At 48.3% G+C, this 14,803-nt stretch overlaps 1 protein-coding gene across 1 annotated transcript in view; it reads right to left on the bottom strand.

The window, feature by feature from the left end:
* Positions 1-14,803, bottom strand: part of SCTR (secretin receptor) — a 76,033-nt gene that overhangs the window by 24,912 nt on the left and 36,318 nt on the right. Inside the window, exons 3-5 of the mRNA XM_055262143.1 lie at positions 13,316-13,423; positions 7,788-7,891; positions 228-325 (exon numbers count right to left, since the gene is read on the bottom strand). Coding sequence (XP_055118118.1) covers positions 228-325; positions 7,788-7,891; positions 13,316-13,423 — 310 coding nt within the window. The remainder of the gene's footprint in view (positions 1-227; positions 326-7,787; positions 7,892-13,315; positions 13,424-14,803) is intronic.

The following is a 14,803-nucleotide window of genomic DNA, read 5'->3' as shown; positions in this document are numbered from 1 at the left end:
AAGCGACCGGCCGCAAGTTCTCAGTAGTGCTTAGTAAACGTTGAACAAATAAAGGGATGAATGAGGTCACAGGAACCTCGATGTTTTGCCATAGGTCAGCTTTAGATCAAGAGATGACAAGGTAGTTCACTCAGACCTTCCTCTTTCTGTCCTGGGTGGTTGAGAAGAGACCCAAAGTCTGTGCCTGAGGAGGGCTGGGGTATGGAGAGCTGGCAGTGTGTTCTCACCGGAAAGCACAGAGGATGCCAAGGGCGACCAGGAGCATGACCAGGGAGGAGCTGTAGCCCACGGTGTACATGACTTTCAGCTTCAGCAGGTAGGAGTGCTGCAGAGAGAGGCACGTGTCAGCCCCGCCGGCCCTCCTGGCTAGCTCTGCCCTTCTGTGCCTCACTGCATCCGCTTCAGGCAGCTTGAACCCCACCAACGCTGCTATTCTGTCCATACCCCAAGGACGCCAATTCAGAGACGCATAACACCGTAACATCTTGGCATTGGAAAAGCCCTTAGGGATCATCTGATGCCAATTCAAACTTCCATCTTATGTATAGGGCCCCTTACCAACTCTCTGAATTCAAGCCTTTGCTTGAATACCTCTAGAGACAAAGTGCTCACTGCCCTTTGAGAAAGTTATTTGATGTAAAACAGCACAAAATATTAGATTTTGTTTATGTGAAGCTAAAATCAATTACTTGCACCACCTATTGGTCCATTTTCTGTCTTCTGGATCCACTTAAAATGGATTTGTCTTTTATATAAGGCCGGTTTTATATAGAAAAGTTACAAAGGTCATACAGGGAGGCCTGCCATTTTTTAGTATAGCTATTCTGCCCATCTGTTTCTCATTCATTTTCTCTATGTCAAATATTCCCCGTGTCAGGTCGGGTGCATTGGCTCATGCCTGTAATCCCAGCACTTTGGGAGTCTAAGGAGGAAGGATTGCTCGAGCTCAGGAGTTCAAGACCAGCCTGGGCAACATTGTGAAACACTGTCTCTACAAAAAATTTTAAACTTAGCCAGGCACAATGGTGCACACATGTGGTCACAGCCACTCAGAGGCTGAGGTAGGAGGATCACTCCAGCCCGTGAGGTCAAGGCTGCAGTGAGCTGTGATCCAGCCACTGCACTCCAGCCTGGGTGACAGAGTAAGACCCTGTCTCAAATAAATAAATACATACATACATACATATTCCCTGTGTCTTTAACCTCTTTCCACAGTCCTTCAACCTTCAGTTAAATTAATATGCTCCAGTTTGTTAATGTCCTTCTTAAATAAGACCCCCAGAACCACATAGCTGAAAAGCTCCAGATGTATTCTCTGACCAGGAAGAGGCAGAAGGGGTCCATCACCTCCCATCTCCCCTGATCTATACATTGCGCGCCTATGCAGCCAAGCAGGCATTCACTTATTCAGCAGCCACTTCACACATATTGGCTCATCTTTGAGTCAAAAAGATCTAAGTGGTATATTGGTCAGAAAATTAAAAGATCTGGCCAGGCACGGTGGCTCACACCTGTAATCCCAGCACTTTAGGAGGCCAAAGTGGGTAGATCACTTGAGGTTAGAGTTTGAGACCAGCCTGGACAATGTGGAGAAACCCCGTCTCTGCCAAAAATGCAAAAATTAGCCAGGCATGGTGATGTGCGCCTATAATCCCAGCTACTTGGGAGGCTGAGGCAGGAGGCTTGCTTGAACCCGGGAGGCGGGGGTTACAGTGAGCTGAGATTGCACCACTGCGCTCCAGCCTGGGCTGGAGACCCTGTCTCAAAAAAAAAAAAAAAATTAAAAGATCTGCATTTAGGTTCAAAAAATAAAGTATCAAAAAGAATCAAGGGAATAAAAATTAAAAAAATAATTTTTACCAACCAAACTAACAAATATTTAAAAGTAATAATTTTCTCTGCAGGTGAGGGTATAGTGGGACTCAAAACTGGTTCAATCTTTCTGGAAGGTAATATAGAAGTATGTATCAAGAACCTTTGAAATATGACCTTTTGACCTCCCTTCTACCTTCAGGAATTGATTCTAAGAAATAATCAGAAATTTAAAAGCATATTTATACATGAAGATGTTTATCACAGTAGTATTAGTGATAAAAAACCCAAATGTCCAACAATAGAATAGTTACATCGATTATTTTAAATACAAATTACTTTCATGCTATACCTCTAATAAAATGTTGTTTATCAAGAATTTAAAATGAGTCAGGACATGCTGATATATTATTACATGAAAAGGCAGAATTAAAACTTTACATGTGCAATGTGATTCCAGCTATATGTAAAAACATATTAGGGAATTATACGAAAATTGATTCTGCTGAGAATTTTTAAAATAAATAAATTTTAAAAAGAATTATATGAAATTACGTTTTTTGTAGATCCAAAATGATTGAATATCAACACAAAAAATAAAGAAAGTTAAAAAATTGAATATCAGTCATTCCATGTGGTTCAATCTCATACATACAGAGAGACAAGATTGTAAAGAGATATGGTTGATGTTAACAGTGGTTAACTTTGTATTATAGGCTTGCAAATAGAGTTGTTATTTTCTTTTATAATTTTTCTATGCTTCTAATTTTTCCACAGTGGATAAGGCTATTTATAACCAAAAGAAAAGGGTAATTATTTTTTTAATAAGGCACAAGAATAGAATAGGGGAAACCTGGCTGACAGCTCTTCATGGGAAGATAACCTTGAGGTTAGAAAGACCCAAGCTCCATGGTGTCACACAGTGTACTGTAGAGAAAGAACACAGGCTTCAGAGCCAGGAGACAAGGGTTCCAAACCCGGACTGTGACTCACCAACTGTGTGACCTTGAGCAAATTATTTAACTTCTTTGAGCCTCAGATTCCTCATCTGCAAAATGGGGATAATAATATCTACCTTGCAGACTTGTTGGAAGAACAAATACGGTGTCAGATAGAGTACCTAGATAATGCCTTGGCATGTAGGAAACACCCAGTGTATGGTAATTTTAATTTTTCCCCACCCCACCATCCTCCTTCAAAATGAGTCAGCGGTTTGAGATGGTATGAAGTCTGAGGCACGAAATGGCTCAAAAATTAGCTCTATTCTCAGTTACACTGATGGAGTGCTATGGGCAGCTGGCCACGTGGGAATGTTTGGAGAGGCTGGGCATGTTATTTTAAGAGTCACATTAATAAACTGAAGCATTTCTGGAGGAGGGTGATTGTGTCATCTGAAGAGTACCTGAAAAAACTGGGTCCATGACACCTGGAGGGGAAAAACACACACTTAGAAGAGAAAAGTGTTAGACTGAATGACATGTAGAAGAAGGGTCAGACCTCATGTGTGGGCTCCAGTTGGGGGAAGTTTCCAGAAAGGAGGTAGATTTTGACTCAGGGTGACTGAACATTTTCTGACAGCGGGAGGTGGCCTTCGATGGGAAGGCTACCATGTGAAATTGAGTTCCCCACTGATGTAACTGCTCTCCTGAGAGCCAGGAGTCACCTCTCAGAGATGAGAGGAAGACCCTTGAAGGGCAGTGTGTTGCCTTGAATTAATGGTTCCTAGGCTTTGGGACATCAAAGACCCATGAAATGTCAAAAAATTGAGGACCAATATGTTAACCTATAATCTCGCCATGTACAGATGAGCCACATTGCGGAGGGTGTCAGCCTCACTCCTGGGGATGCCTGGACCAGCCTGCAAGAGCCTGAAGAGGCACAGGGTGACAAGGGGGGTGTCAGGCAGAAGATTCTGCACTGTCCTGTGGCTGTGGCCATTGCCTGCCAGGTGACCAGCCCGCTTCTCATGTAGGCCTCACCCACCCAGAAACAGCCTTGCTCCCTGGAGGTTTCATGTGACCTTCGGTCCTTAGCTCTTTTGTTTGTTTGTTTTTGAGACAGGGTCTCACTCTGTCACCCAGGCTGGAGTACAGTAGCATGATCATGGCTCACTGCAGCCTCAACTTCCCAGGCTCAAGCAATCTTCCTGCCTTAGCCTCCAAGTAGCTAAGACTACAGGCAAGTGCCATCACACTCAGCTACTTTAAAAATTTTTTTTTTGTAGAGATAGGGTCTCCCTATGTGGCCCAGACTGGTCTTGAGCTCAGGAGTTCAAGTGATTCTCCCAGCCTAGCCTCCCAAAGTGCTGAGACTACAGGCATGAGCCACCACACCCAGCCAGTCCTCAGCTCTTAACATCTAAAAGTGTGCACCACTCCCGGAGGACCTGGGGCCCAGAAGCCTCACTGCTGTCTGTCCTGAATTCAGTTGCCTCTCTTCCTGCTGTATGTTTTGACTGTGCCACCTGCTTTCTGAAGCCTCTAGATCAGCTGTCACAGCCATTTTTTGTGAAGGGACAGAGAGTAAATATTTTAGGCTTTGGGTGCCCTGTGGTCTCTTTTGCAAATACTCAACTCTGCCCTTGTCACGTAAACGTAGCCTTACTGTGGTAGGAATGGGCTTGGCTGTGTTCCAATAAAACTTTATTTACAAAAGCCGGCAGTGGCGCTGCATTGGGCCCAAGAGCTACAGTTTGTAAATCTCATTTTATTTACCCACACAGCATCTATGTGTGATCTTACTCCCAATCTGAGTCCACTATTGGTGTCAGTAATACTGTGTGTCAGTAATATAGTGGTGTATGCCAAGTAAGGATGTCACAAAAAGAAAAGAAGAAGAAAAGAAAAGCAACTATTACATACCTTCAACCTCAGTTGATAAAAAGAAAAGACATTTTAATAATAAGAAATAGGATGATTCAAATCTCAGAATAAAGAACAAAACTCGTGCCAATTTGTGGACTGGCATTTAGGGACCGATGAATCATGTGCTCAGGAAACCCTTCCAATCTTAGAGTTGTTGTTTTGTTTCATTTTTTAATGCAAGCTGAAGCCAAGCTAGGTCTCCTTTCCACCATTTTTGGACAATCCTTTTTCTGAGTTAAGTCCAAAGCGTTACATTTTCCTTTATGAAATTTCAGCTCCTTGGTTTGGGATTTTACAGTTTTAATCCTGACATGAACATTGTGGTCAAGGCCCTGGGCTCCATTATTCCTGCTGATCCGTGTAAACTAACAGTTCTCATTGTGTGGATTTTTTGTCTTATTTTTGGGGCAGAGTCTCGCTCTGTTGCCCAGGCTGGAGCGCAGTGGCGAGATCTTAGCTCACTGCAACCTCCGCCTCCCAAGTTCAAGCGATTCTTGTGCCTTAGCCTCTGAAGTAGCTGGGATTACAGGCACACGTCACCATGCCTGGCTAATTTTTGTATTTTTAGTAGAGACAGGGTTTTGCCATGTTGGCCAAGCTTGTCTCGAGCCCCCGGCTTCAAGTGATCCACCCGTCTCGACCTCCCAAAGTGGTGGGATTACAGGCATAAGTCACCGTGCCTGGCCTGTGACTGCAATTTCTGATGGCAGTCATCTTACAATGCCAATCTGAGGAAGAAGCCACCAGGACAGCAGGGAGAGAGATGCAAGTGACACAGACCCTGTTGATTCTGTGGTGCTGCCTCATCAAAGAATCCCAAAGCCCATTCTCTGCATTTCCAGTTATGCAAGCCACGTGTGCTTATTAAACCAGTTAGAAATGTGTGTTGTTTGCAGTACAAAGGTTTCTTATGAACCTTCATCCCGCCATGCATCATGATATTATTCCTTTTTAGTTTTATGGATTTTACAAATTTGATACAAATAAGCCCCCTCTCTTCATATAAGTCGATGATAGAACTGTTCCTCTGCAGAAGGCAGAGCCCACTCACCATCCCTCCAAGACCACAAGTGACCACTCCTTGTCGAATCTCCTTATTAAATCACCCCGCTCTGACCAGATCTGAAGACCTCATGTATGTTCCCAATGGGATGACAAGCCCTGGGAAGGAAAGAACTGCTTCCTCTCCTTTGGAGCTTGCCTTCCTCCCATAGAGCAAGGCTGATGCGCTATAGAGAGAGGGGTCTTCACAAAATGCAGAAGACAGTGTGCTCTGCCACACAACTTCCTCCCTTCTGCCTGAATTCTGCCACTCTCCACCCGTGCTTTCCCCCATGAACTCACCCTACCCTCCAAGGGACAAGCAAAGCTTGCCCATATTCCTTCTAGGGAGTTTAGCTAATGGGACCTGCTGAAAGTGTACTCCCTGCGGGGACGCACATCTTATGGGGAGGCATCAGAAGACAGAGGACGGAGCACTGGCACTTTTGGAGCTAGACTTGGTTAAAATCCTACCTCCACTACTTTATAAGCATGTTCCTTAATCCCTGAGCCTCAGTTTCCTCTTCTGCAAAGTGAGGAAAACAATGAATGTACAGGGTTATTTTGAGGATTTAATTCCAGCCACCAGCCAGGAAGACACTCAATAGATGTTTAAGTGCACAACAAATATTTATTGGGCACCTCATAGGTGCCAAGCATTGTACTGGGCACTGGGACCTGGAAATGAACAAGACTCTGATTTGTCACCATGATTTTGCCCAGACCCAGCCCTGGCCCATAGCAGGTGCTCAGTGAGTGTTTGTGGAGTGAATGAATGCCTTTGAGGAGCATGTATTTTAGTGAGAGAGATGGAGGCACGTGGCACATGCTGATCATTTTAACGTAACATGGTAGGTAATAGTTGCAGGCCAACACCAAGCTCTAAAGGAGCCCTTCCCGTGGGGAAGGGAAGAAAGGGCTGGCACTGATGGGCCCGAATGGAGTCTCGAAGGATGTATAAGAATCAGTCAGGAAGAGAGGAGGAAAGTGCTCTCCAGGCAAGGGGCCCTAACGGGGACAAAGGCCCAGGTGGGAGGCAGGATGGCACAGTGTGCATGAGATTTGAGAGACAGGGCCATCCTGGGAAAGGACAGTGATGCAGAGTGAGCTGAGCCCAGACAGGGCCCTGATGGCCACCCTCAGAGGAAGCCTCTGGAGGTCCCCAGAAAAGGTCAGCGGATTACTGAAGGGAGCATCCTCTCAGCTAGGGTAGCTCTGCGGCCGGACTCCCTCCTTGCTTATCAGAGCCGGGAGACTCCTTCGAATGCTGTAAACATTTTTTTTAAGAGACAGGCTCACTCTGTCTTCCATTGCCCAGGTTAGAGCGCAGCGACACAATCACTGCTCACTGCATCCTCGAACTCTCCAGCTCAGGCGATCCTCCTGCCTCAGCCTCCTGAGTAGCTGGGACTATAGGCATGCGCCGCCACGCTCAGCTAATTTTTAAACATTTTTTGTAGATACAAGGTCTCACTATGTTGCCCTGGCCTCAGGCAACCCTCCTACCTCATCCTCCCAAAGCGCTGGGATTATAGGTGTAAGCCGCCACACCTGGCCAAAAGCAAACATTTACTGAGCACTTACTGTGACCAGGCACCCATCTCAGCATTGCACATCTATGAACTCACTTAGTTCTCTTGACAAGCCTATGTTGTCAGCATTATTAACACCATTTCCCAGATGAAGAAACTGAGGCACATAATGATTAAATCTTCCCCAGCCCCACTAAGGTCAAGGTCGGAATTCAGACGCACCAGCCTGGCTCTGAGCATTTAGCCACCATGTTAGCATCTCTTTCAGTTGAATGAATCCAGTATCCCCAGTCTCGCGGTGGTATGTGACAGTTCCTGCTTGTGCCTGGGGTCCTCCTAACCATCATCTCCGGGTCGATAGACCAGGACAGTGAGGCAGACCCACTGACACCTGTGTGAGTAGGAGGCGGGGGGACAGTGGGCAGCCCTTACATCCTGACCACTGTCCCAGGCCTGTGCCACCCTGTCCTCTCCCAGGGCCTCCTCACCCCACAGGTTCCTGTCCCCGGGTTCGTGGGGTGGAGGTTGACAGGCTTACCCGCTTCTCGTTGGAAGAGTCGTTCACGTTAACACCACAGGCCATATTAGGCCTGGGGAAGGTTTCTGACCAGCCATCCTGTGTGCAGTTTCGGAACAAGGAACCTGTGGGTGCCAAGAGTCCTGTAAGTGAACCATGGGCCCAGGCACTGTGATTTTCATAGTAACATCTATTGTAACATGTAGCCACTACAACCACTTTATAGTGTGGAAACTGAGGCACACAGCAGTTCCAGAACTTCCCCAAGACCACACCCTAGTGAATAGGGGGAAAGCAATTTGAACCCTGGGGCTCGGGCTCCAGAGCCCACGCTCTTAAGCACACACCACGTGCCAATCCCCCTTCTCACCCCAGCTGGGTGCTGCTCCTGATCCCAAGTCCTGCCACCGTTTAACAGGCAGGTCCCCCGGAGAATCTGTCGTGGCTGCCCAGCACCTGGCCACTCCCATCATGATTTTTTCTCACGCTCCCATTTTTACTCATCCTGCTCCACGGAAGTTCTGTTTTAAATAGAACTTCATGCCCTGCTCATGCAGCCATTTGAAAACCACCAGAGTGCCATTGAGATGAACCCCTCCAGGCAGCGCCCCTCACGGAAGGGTGGAGGGCCCTTCAGCCACGACCTGTAGGCCACCCCTCTGCATTTCTCCGCATAATAGATCCTGAGACCACCACGGTCCTCCGGCTCAGCTGCTCACTGCCCCCCACCCCTGGCACGAGGCCGCATGCCGGGCCCTCTCACCACGTGGGCTGTGGCTTCCCCGCCTCCCCAGTGCCTGGCCCACAGCCTCTGCTTGTCAAACGCGGGCTAGCTGGCTGGACAGAAAGGCAAATTGAGTGGGGATAAAGAGCCTGCCCTGAACTCTTCTCATAGGGAAGAGGAGAGCGCTTCCCCACTGGACCTTTTACAGCAGGAGCCCAGCCTGCGGAAGGGAGCCACCAGCCAGGAAGGAAGTCTTGGCAGGCCACTGTGAGGAGTTTCCCTCCTCAGGCTGAATGGCCTCGCTGTATTCTGTACTCTGAGCTGCCAAGGAGGGCTGGGATCTGGCTCCCCAGCTCAGGCCGGTGTAAGTGTTGCAGTGTGCAGGGTGCTGATGGCTGAGTCCTGTGGGTGGGAGCCCTGCCACCCCTTTGCTCTCACTGGAGCCTTAAGAGCCCCAGCTGAGCGTGGCATGCTCCTTTACACATGCCCCAGGGGCTGGGCCCCTGGCTAACAGGGTTTAGGGTCTAATCCTCACAGTGCCCCCACTGAAGGAGGTGCTGCTGCCCTTTTTACAGGCCAGAACATCAAGGCCCAGAATTGGGCTATGGTGCCCAAACACAGTGTATGCCATCACTGTTCTACCCGCCCACCAGGCCCTCTTCCTGAAGTCTCAGGGCAGCGTCTAGTACCAGGAGACCGTGTCCTCTGAGATCTGGGCATGCCTGCCCTGTGGAGGCTCAGGAGGCCTGGAGCGCAGGTTTAGAAGCAGCCAGATCTGAGTTTGAAACCCAACGCAGCCTTTTGGTCGCTGTGTGACCTTCGGTGGATCATTTCTCTGTGCCATAAAATAATCACCCACACTGCAAGAGTGAGCAGGGAACATGAGAGCACATGGAAAATGCCTAGGCTGGTGCCAGGCACAGAGCGGGCGCCGAGGCATCACTCCCCTCTCTTTTTGGCCTTTCTAAAATAGGCAGGAGTGGGAGGGGCTTGGAATCTTGGAATTTAGGCGAGGGGTGGGGAGGTTTCTGGAATTGAATCAAGATAGTTAGGTTGTCAGATGGGAAACAACGGTGATCAAATTTAGGCTGGGTGGATGGGAAAGCGAGTTAAGGGAACACAAATTCCCCCAAGGCCAGAATCAAAGGTTATAAGACAGTGCATGCCTAGAGGCTGGGCTCCCTGTGGGCTCACCCAGGGCAGCAGGCCTGCCTGTTCGGGGCCCTCTCTTCACTGACCCAGCAGGACTCCCAAGACACATGCTGCCTGTGACCCAGGCCAGGTGCCCAGAGCTGCTAACAAGGCAGGACCCCCTGCCTTCCACTCTGTAGAGCTGCAAAGCAGCTGCCTTCCCACTTCCCCAAGGCTGAATTCCTAATAGGTAAGGGAAACTTAACCAGGCACAGGCCAGTGTGCACCTCAGGGGACCCCTGAAAGGATGTTTGTGCATATATATATATATATATAAATATATATAAAAATATATATAAATATATATAATATATAAACATATATATTATGTACATATATAATACATATAAACATATATAGTATGTACATATATAATATATAAATATATATAATATATATAAACATATATATTATGTGCATATATATAATATATATAAACATAATGTGCATATATATAAATATGCATATAATGTGCATATATATCTCTTTTTTGGCCTAATATATATGCCAAAAATATATATATTATGTGCATATATAAATATATATATAATATATATATATATATGCAGCCTGGGGAAAGACCAGTCCAAAGCTTTCATCTGATTTTCAGAAGGCTCCGGGACCTTAATCAGGTTGGGAAGCATGACCGCTTTAAGGCCAGATCCCCACTAAGTAGGAAGAGAAAGAGGGCCAAGGGGATGCCGCTGGGGAATTGTGTTTTTTAATAAGGAACTCTGGAAGACCAGCGTCCTTTTCAGAATCAAAGGAATACACCCTAGAGGGAGCACTCTAGGCCTGGCATGAACAGAAACATCTGGGGGCAGAATCGGCCTGCGGTTTCTCCAGTCACATGGACCCCACCCCTCCTGTCAGGACCCATGTAGTAGGTGCCCTGAAGGAGAATTAATTTATTTTCTACAGCGCCTTGTCCTCACTGGGCGCTCCCCCTGGGGTTAGGGTTGGGGGCACCACCTAGGGAAGCCTGCCTTCCTGCCAGGAGATGAAGGAGCAGGGGTCTAATCAGACCCAGAAGTAGATCTATGGGGAGGAAGGAAGGGTGGGTGGGAGTTCTTGGTGATAAATTGAGGCCAGACAGGTGTTGACCTGTGCTCTTGGGCCACCCACCCCGAGGCCGGATATGAACGACCTAGCCCCCACTACCCTGGAGCGAGCCCAGAGCCCAATAGTCAGGCCTTTGGTGTGGCCCTGCAGCCCCACAGCGACACCATGTGGCGGCGAGAAGAAACTGCAGCAGAGTCGGCACAGGACCCCAGCTTCCATCCTCACGTTGTGCGGACATACCGGGAACCCCTGAGCTTCCTGCGGTGGACCATGAGCAATCCAAGGGTAGGGGAGCCTCAAGAGGGAGACACTGAGCCTTTACCTAATGAGGCAGGGAGGGGTTCAAGCAATTAGTTGAGAAAGGATGTGACAGGACTGGCACCTGGTCACTTTGTGGCCGTGAGCACCAGCTCTGCCTATTCCCTCTGCAGGGCAGAAGGGACGGTGCTGCGGGAGGCGGAGGCGCTGTGGCTCTAGGAAGGCTGAAAAGGGAGGGCTGCAAAGAAGAAGAGCTTCGAGTCCTTTCCATCAGGAGAAAAACCCGGTCAGCTGTGGAGGAGCACTGCACAGGAGTCAGAAAGTGGAGTCTGGGCGTGACCTTGCACCTGACCAGCCTGGGGCTCCAGGTCCGCCACATCTGGACTAATCTCCTGTGTTCTGAGCTCCCAGGACCCCAGAGGCAAGCATGGAGGGGCCATGCTGGCAGGTAAAGTTGGTAAGCTTGCAGGCGTGTGTGTGGCAGGGGTAGGGGAGGGAAGGTGGGAAGGAGAAAAAGGAAAAGAAGGGAGAGGAGTAGGGGAGAAGGGACAAAATTTATTTCCAAGCACAGCCTTACAGGGCAGGTCTTATTTATTTTCCCCATTTTACAGTCAAGAAAACTGAGGCTCAGCAGCGTTGAGCAACTTGGATCCTGGGGCTGACTGGCACCCAGCTAAAAGACATTTCCCTAAGTCCCTTGCAGTTAGATGTTGCCATGTGACTGAGTTCTAGCCGAAGGAATGTGGGCAGAGTGGGATTCTTCCCAGGTCCGCCCCTTATGAACCTCTGCCATGTGGTCCTCAGAGTCCTTTCCCCTCCGCCAGTCAGCCTGGAAACTGCATGCCGCCACAGTTGTGAGGTGTGGGGTGCTGGAGTCACCGAGTAGGGGAGAGCTGCCTACTAATCAGGAATACCTGTTTCCTGTTCTGGACATTTTTTGTTTGTTTGTTTGTTTTGTTTTTTTGAGACACAGCCTCACTCTGTTGCCCAGGCTGGAGTGCAGTGGCACGATCTCAGATCTCAGCTAACTGCAACCTCAGCCTCCTAGGTTCAAGTGATTCTCGTGCCTCAGCCTCCTGAGTAGCTGGGATTACAGGTGTGCACCACCACGCCTAGCTAATTTTTGTACTTTTAGAAGAGATGGGGTTTCACCATGTTGGCCAGGCTGGTCTTGAACTCCCGACCTCAGGAGATCTGCCCACCTCGGCGTCCCAAAGTGCTGGGATTACAGGCATGAGCCACCGCGCCTGGGCTGTTTTGGACTTTCTGTGGACAAATTTGCATGAAGGCTTTGAGATGTGGGGCATCGTCTGTTACAGCAGCTAGCATTACCAAGCCAGGAAGTGGAGGAGCGGGTTTCAAGCCTGTCTACCTCAACCCCCTCCAGTTCCCATAGTGTAGGGTGTTGAGTGAGGCTTTGAGGGAGCAGCATGTTCCCCACATATGTGTGAGTGTGCACACATGTGCGTATGTACAGCAGAATTATGGTGAGAAGAATCTCCACTCCCTTCCCACAGTCTCTGAACTGTGGTCATCTTTGCCTTGCCTGACTTTGAAAGGCTGGTAGGTTTTAGTGTTAAATCACCTGCTCTTGTTCAGGCTTCATCAGGCAGCTTTCTTGTCCTGCATGGACCAGGAAAGAGGGGCAACTGCACAGCTTTTCTCAGTCCCTGTTATTATTACTCTTTACTGGATCAAGGGAAAAGGTCTGTGATCTGCAGGGGGTTTATAATGACTAAATGAGCCCATGTATACATATAAAAATGCCCAGTGCATGGTCAACCTCTAATCAATGTGAGTCAACTAGGAAAATTCTTAAATCCGCAGCTGTCCTCTGGTAAGAGAATCCCCCGCCCCAGGAGGCCAGGGGCTCCCAGGGAGCCAGTTTCTCAGCAGGGCCTGACAGAGGAAGGAAGTATTCTGGAAAGTCAGGCCATTAGGGAGCCTGCCACTGCCAGGAGGGGATCCAGACATGGGGACTGGAACAAGGCCCCTGGTTGCTAAGGGGGCAGAAACATGGAAGGAAGGAAGAGATCTCCTAACTGAAGGGCCTGGGGAAGACAGAAGCAGGCCCAGGCTCACTTACCGCCTTCCCCAGTGCACTGCCTCCCGCCCCCTTGCTTGAGACCCTCAGAATTTGAGTCCACCCCACATTCCCAAGCAAGGCTTCTAAACCTTTGCAGTGATCTCCCCTATCATTGTACCCATACTTGTCCTCAGAGAAGCTTCCTTGGCCTCCTGCCTCTAAGCTGAGGCCCCACCCAGAGGGCCACCCCTCAGCCTCTCCGCCAGGCCCCATGGGCTGAGTGGTTACCATTTCTGCTGGTGAGCATCCGGAGGAATCTTGGGCATTCCACCTCCACCATCCGGCCCGGCACAGAAGAGGGCCAGCAGCTTATGTTGTCCCACATCCCCTCACAACCTGCCAAGAAAAGCAGCATCAGACAAGGATGGAAGATGGACCGAGGGCTGCCCTACCATCCTGTCCACATCACCGACACCCTCACCTGTCTGGAATTCCCACTAGACTACTTCCAAAGTTCCCATTAGGTGCTGACTCCTCGGGATCAGGAACCTATAGTGTCTAATGCACCCTTGGACTCTGCCTTCTACATGGTAGTGCTCAGTGTTGAAGATAGAAGGAAGTAAGAAAGGGAGGGAGGAAGGGAAGAAGGAAAGAAGGAAGGCGCCCTCTCCTATAAGCTTTGCAAGTGAAGGTCTGGATTTCTCTGGAGCAAATGGCACATCTGTTGGCCAATCAGTTTGCATTAAATGACTAAGCAACAGTGGGTCTCCCTCCTAGCTGCATGGTGCAACTACCTGGGGAGCTTTAGAAATAGACATAGCTGGCGTGGCACACAGGGATCCTGCATGAATTGGTTTGGGTGGGCCCAGGCATCATGTCCTCTGAAAGCCTTCCAGGTAATTCTAACGTTTGACTGTAGGGTTGAGAACTCTTGTCCCATGATTCTCAAACTTCAGCTTGCATTAGAATCACCCAGAGGGATTATTAAAACACAGATTGCTCAGTAGGTCTGGGGTGGGGTCTGAGTATCTGCATTTCTAACAAGTTCCCAAGTGATGCTGATGCTGTTTGTCCTGGGACCACACTCAGAGCAACTGCCCTGGCCTATGGACACAGTTCCACAAGTGTCACCACTGTATTTGCGGCAAGAATATTATTGAGGATGTTGCTTTCTACATCACTTGAGTTCTCTTGATGAGGCCCCTCCTGGAAGAAGAACCAGGTCTCAATGCAGTGAGAAGCTGAACTTATTGTGAACAACTAGTATACACAGACACTATATTTGAAGCTGGTTTCCTCTTTGATTTGGCTGTAAGGAAGCTCAGAGCCAGATGTGTGGCCCACTTCTAAAAACTGAAAGACTTTAAGATGAATAAAAAAATTACTAGGTATTTTCAATGCAAAACTAGGCATTGTCTAAGCACAGCCTTCTGGATTATCTGATTCAATGGGGTGTCAGGCCTTTCATTGTCTTCGAGCTATACTGCAACTCTGTAAGTTCTAGATGATTGGTAGCAATGCAAATGATTCTCGTCCATAGACACAATAATTATTGTCCAGTTGAAATACGATTAATTTCACTTCCCTCCCTGTGTATTCAGTCAGCTTTGCATCTATTTGTAAATTCATATTACCATTCTGCCTTATAGGTATGGTACTGTATTAGTCTGTTTTCATGCTGCTGATAAAGTCATACCTGAGACTGGGTAATTATAAAGGAAAGAGGTTTAATAGACTCACAGTTCCACATAGCTGACAGGCCTCACAATCATGGTG

Source organism: Symphalangus syndactylus, chromosome 22 (assembly GCF_028878055.3).
Source record: "Symphalangus syndactylus isolate Jambi chromosome 22, NHGRI_mSymSyn1-v2.1_pri, whole genome shotgun sequence".
In the NCBI taxonomy this organism is placed as follows: Eukaryota; Metazoa; Chordata; class Mammalia; order Primates; family Hylobatidae; genus Symphalangus; species Symphalangus syndactylus.
This window is presented reverse-complemented; position numbering and strand designations above follow the sequence as displayed.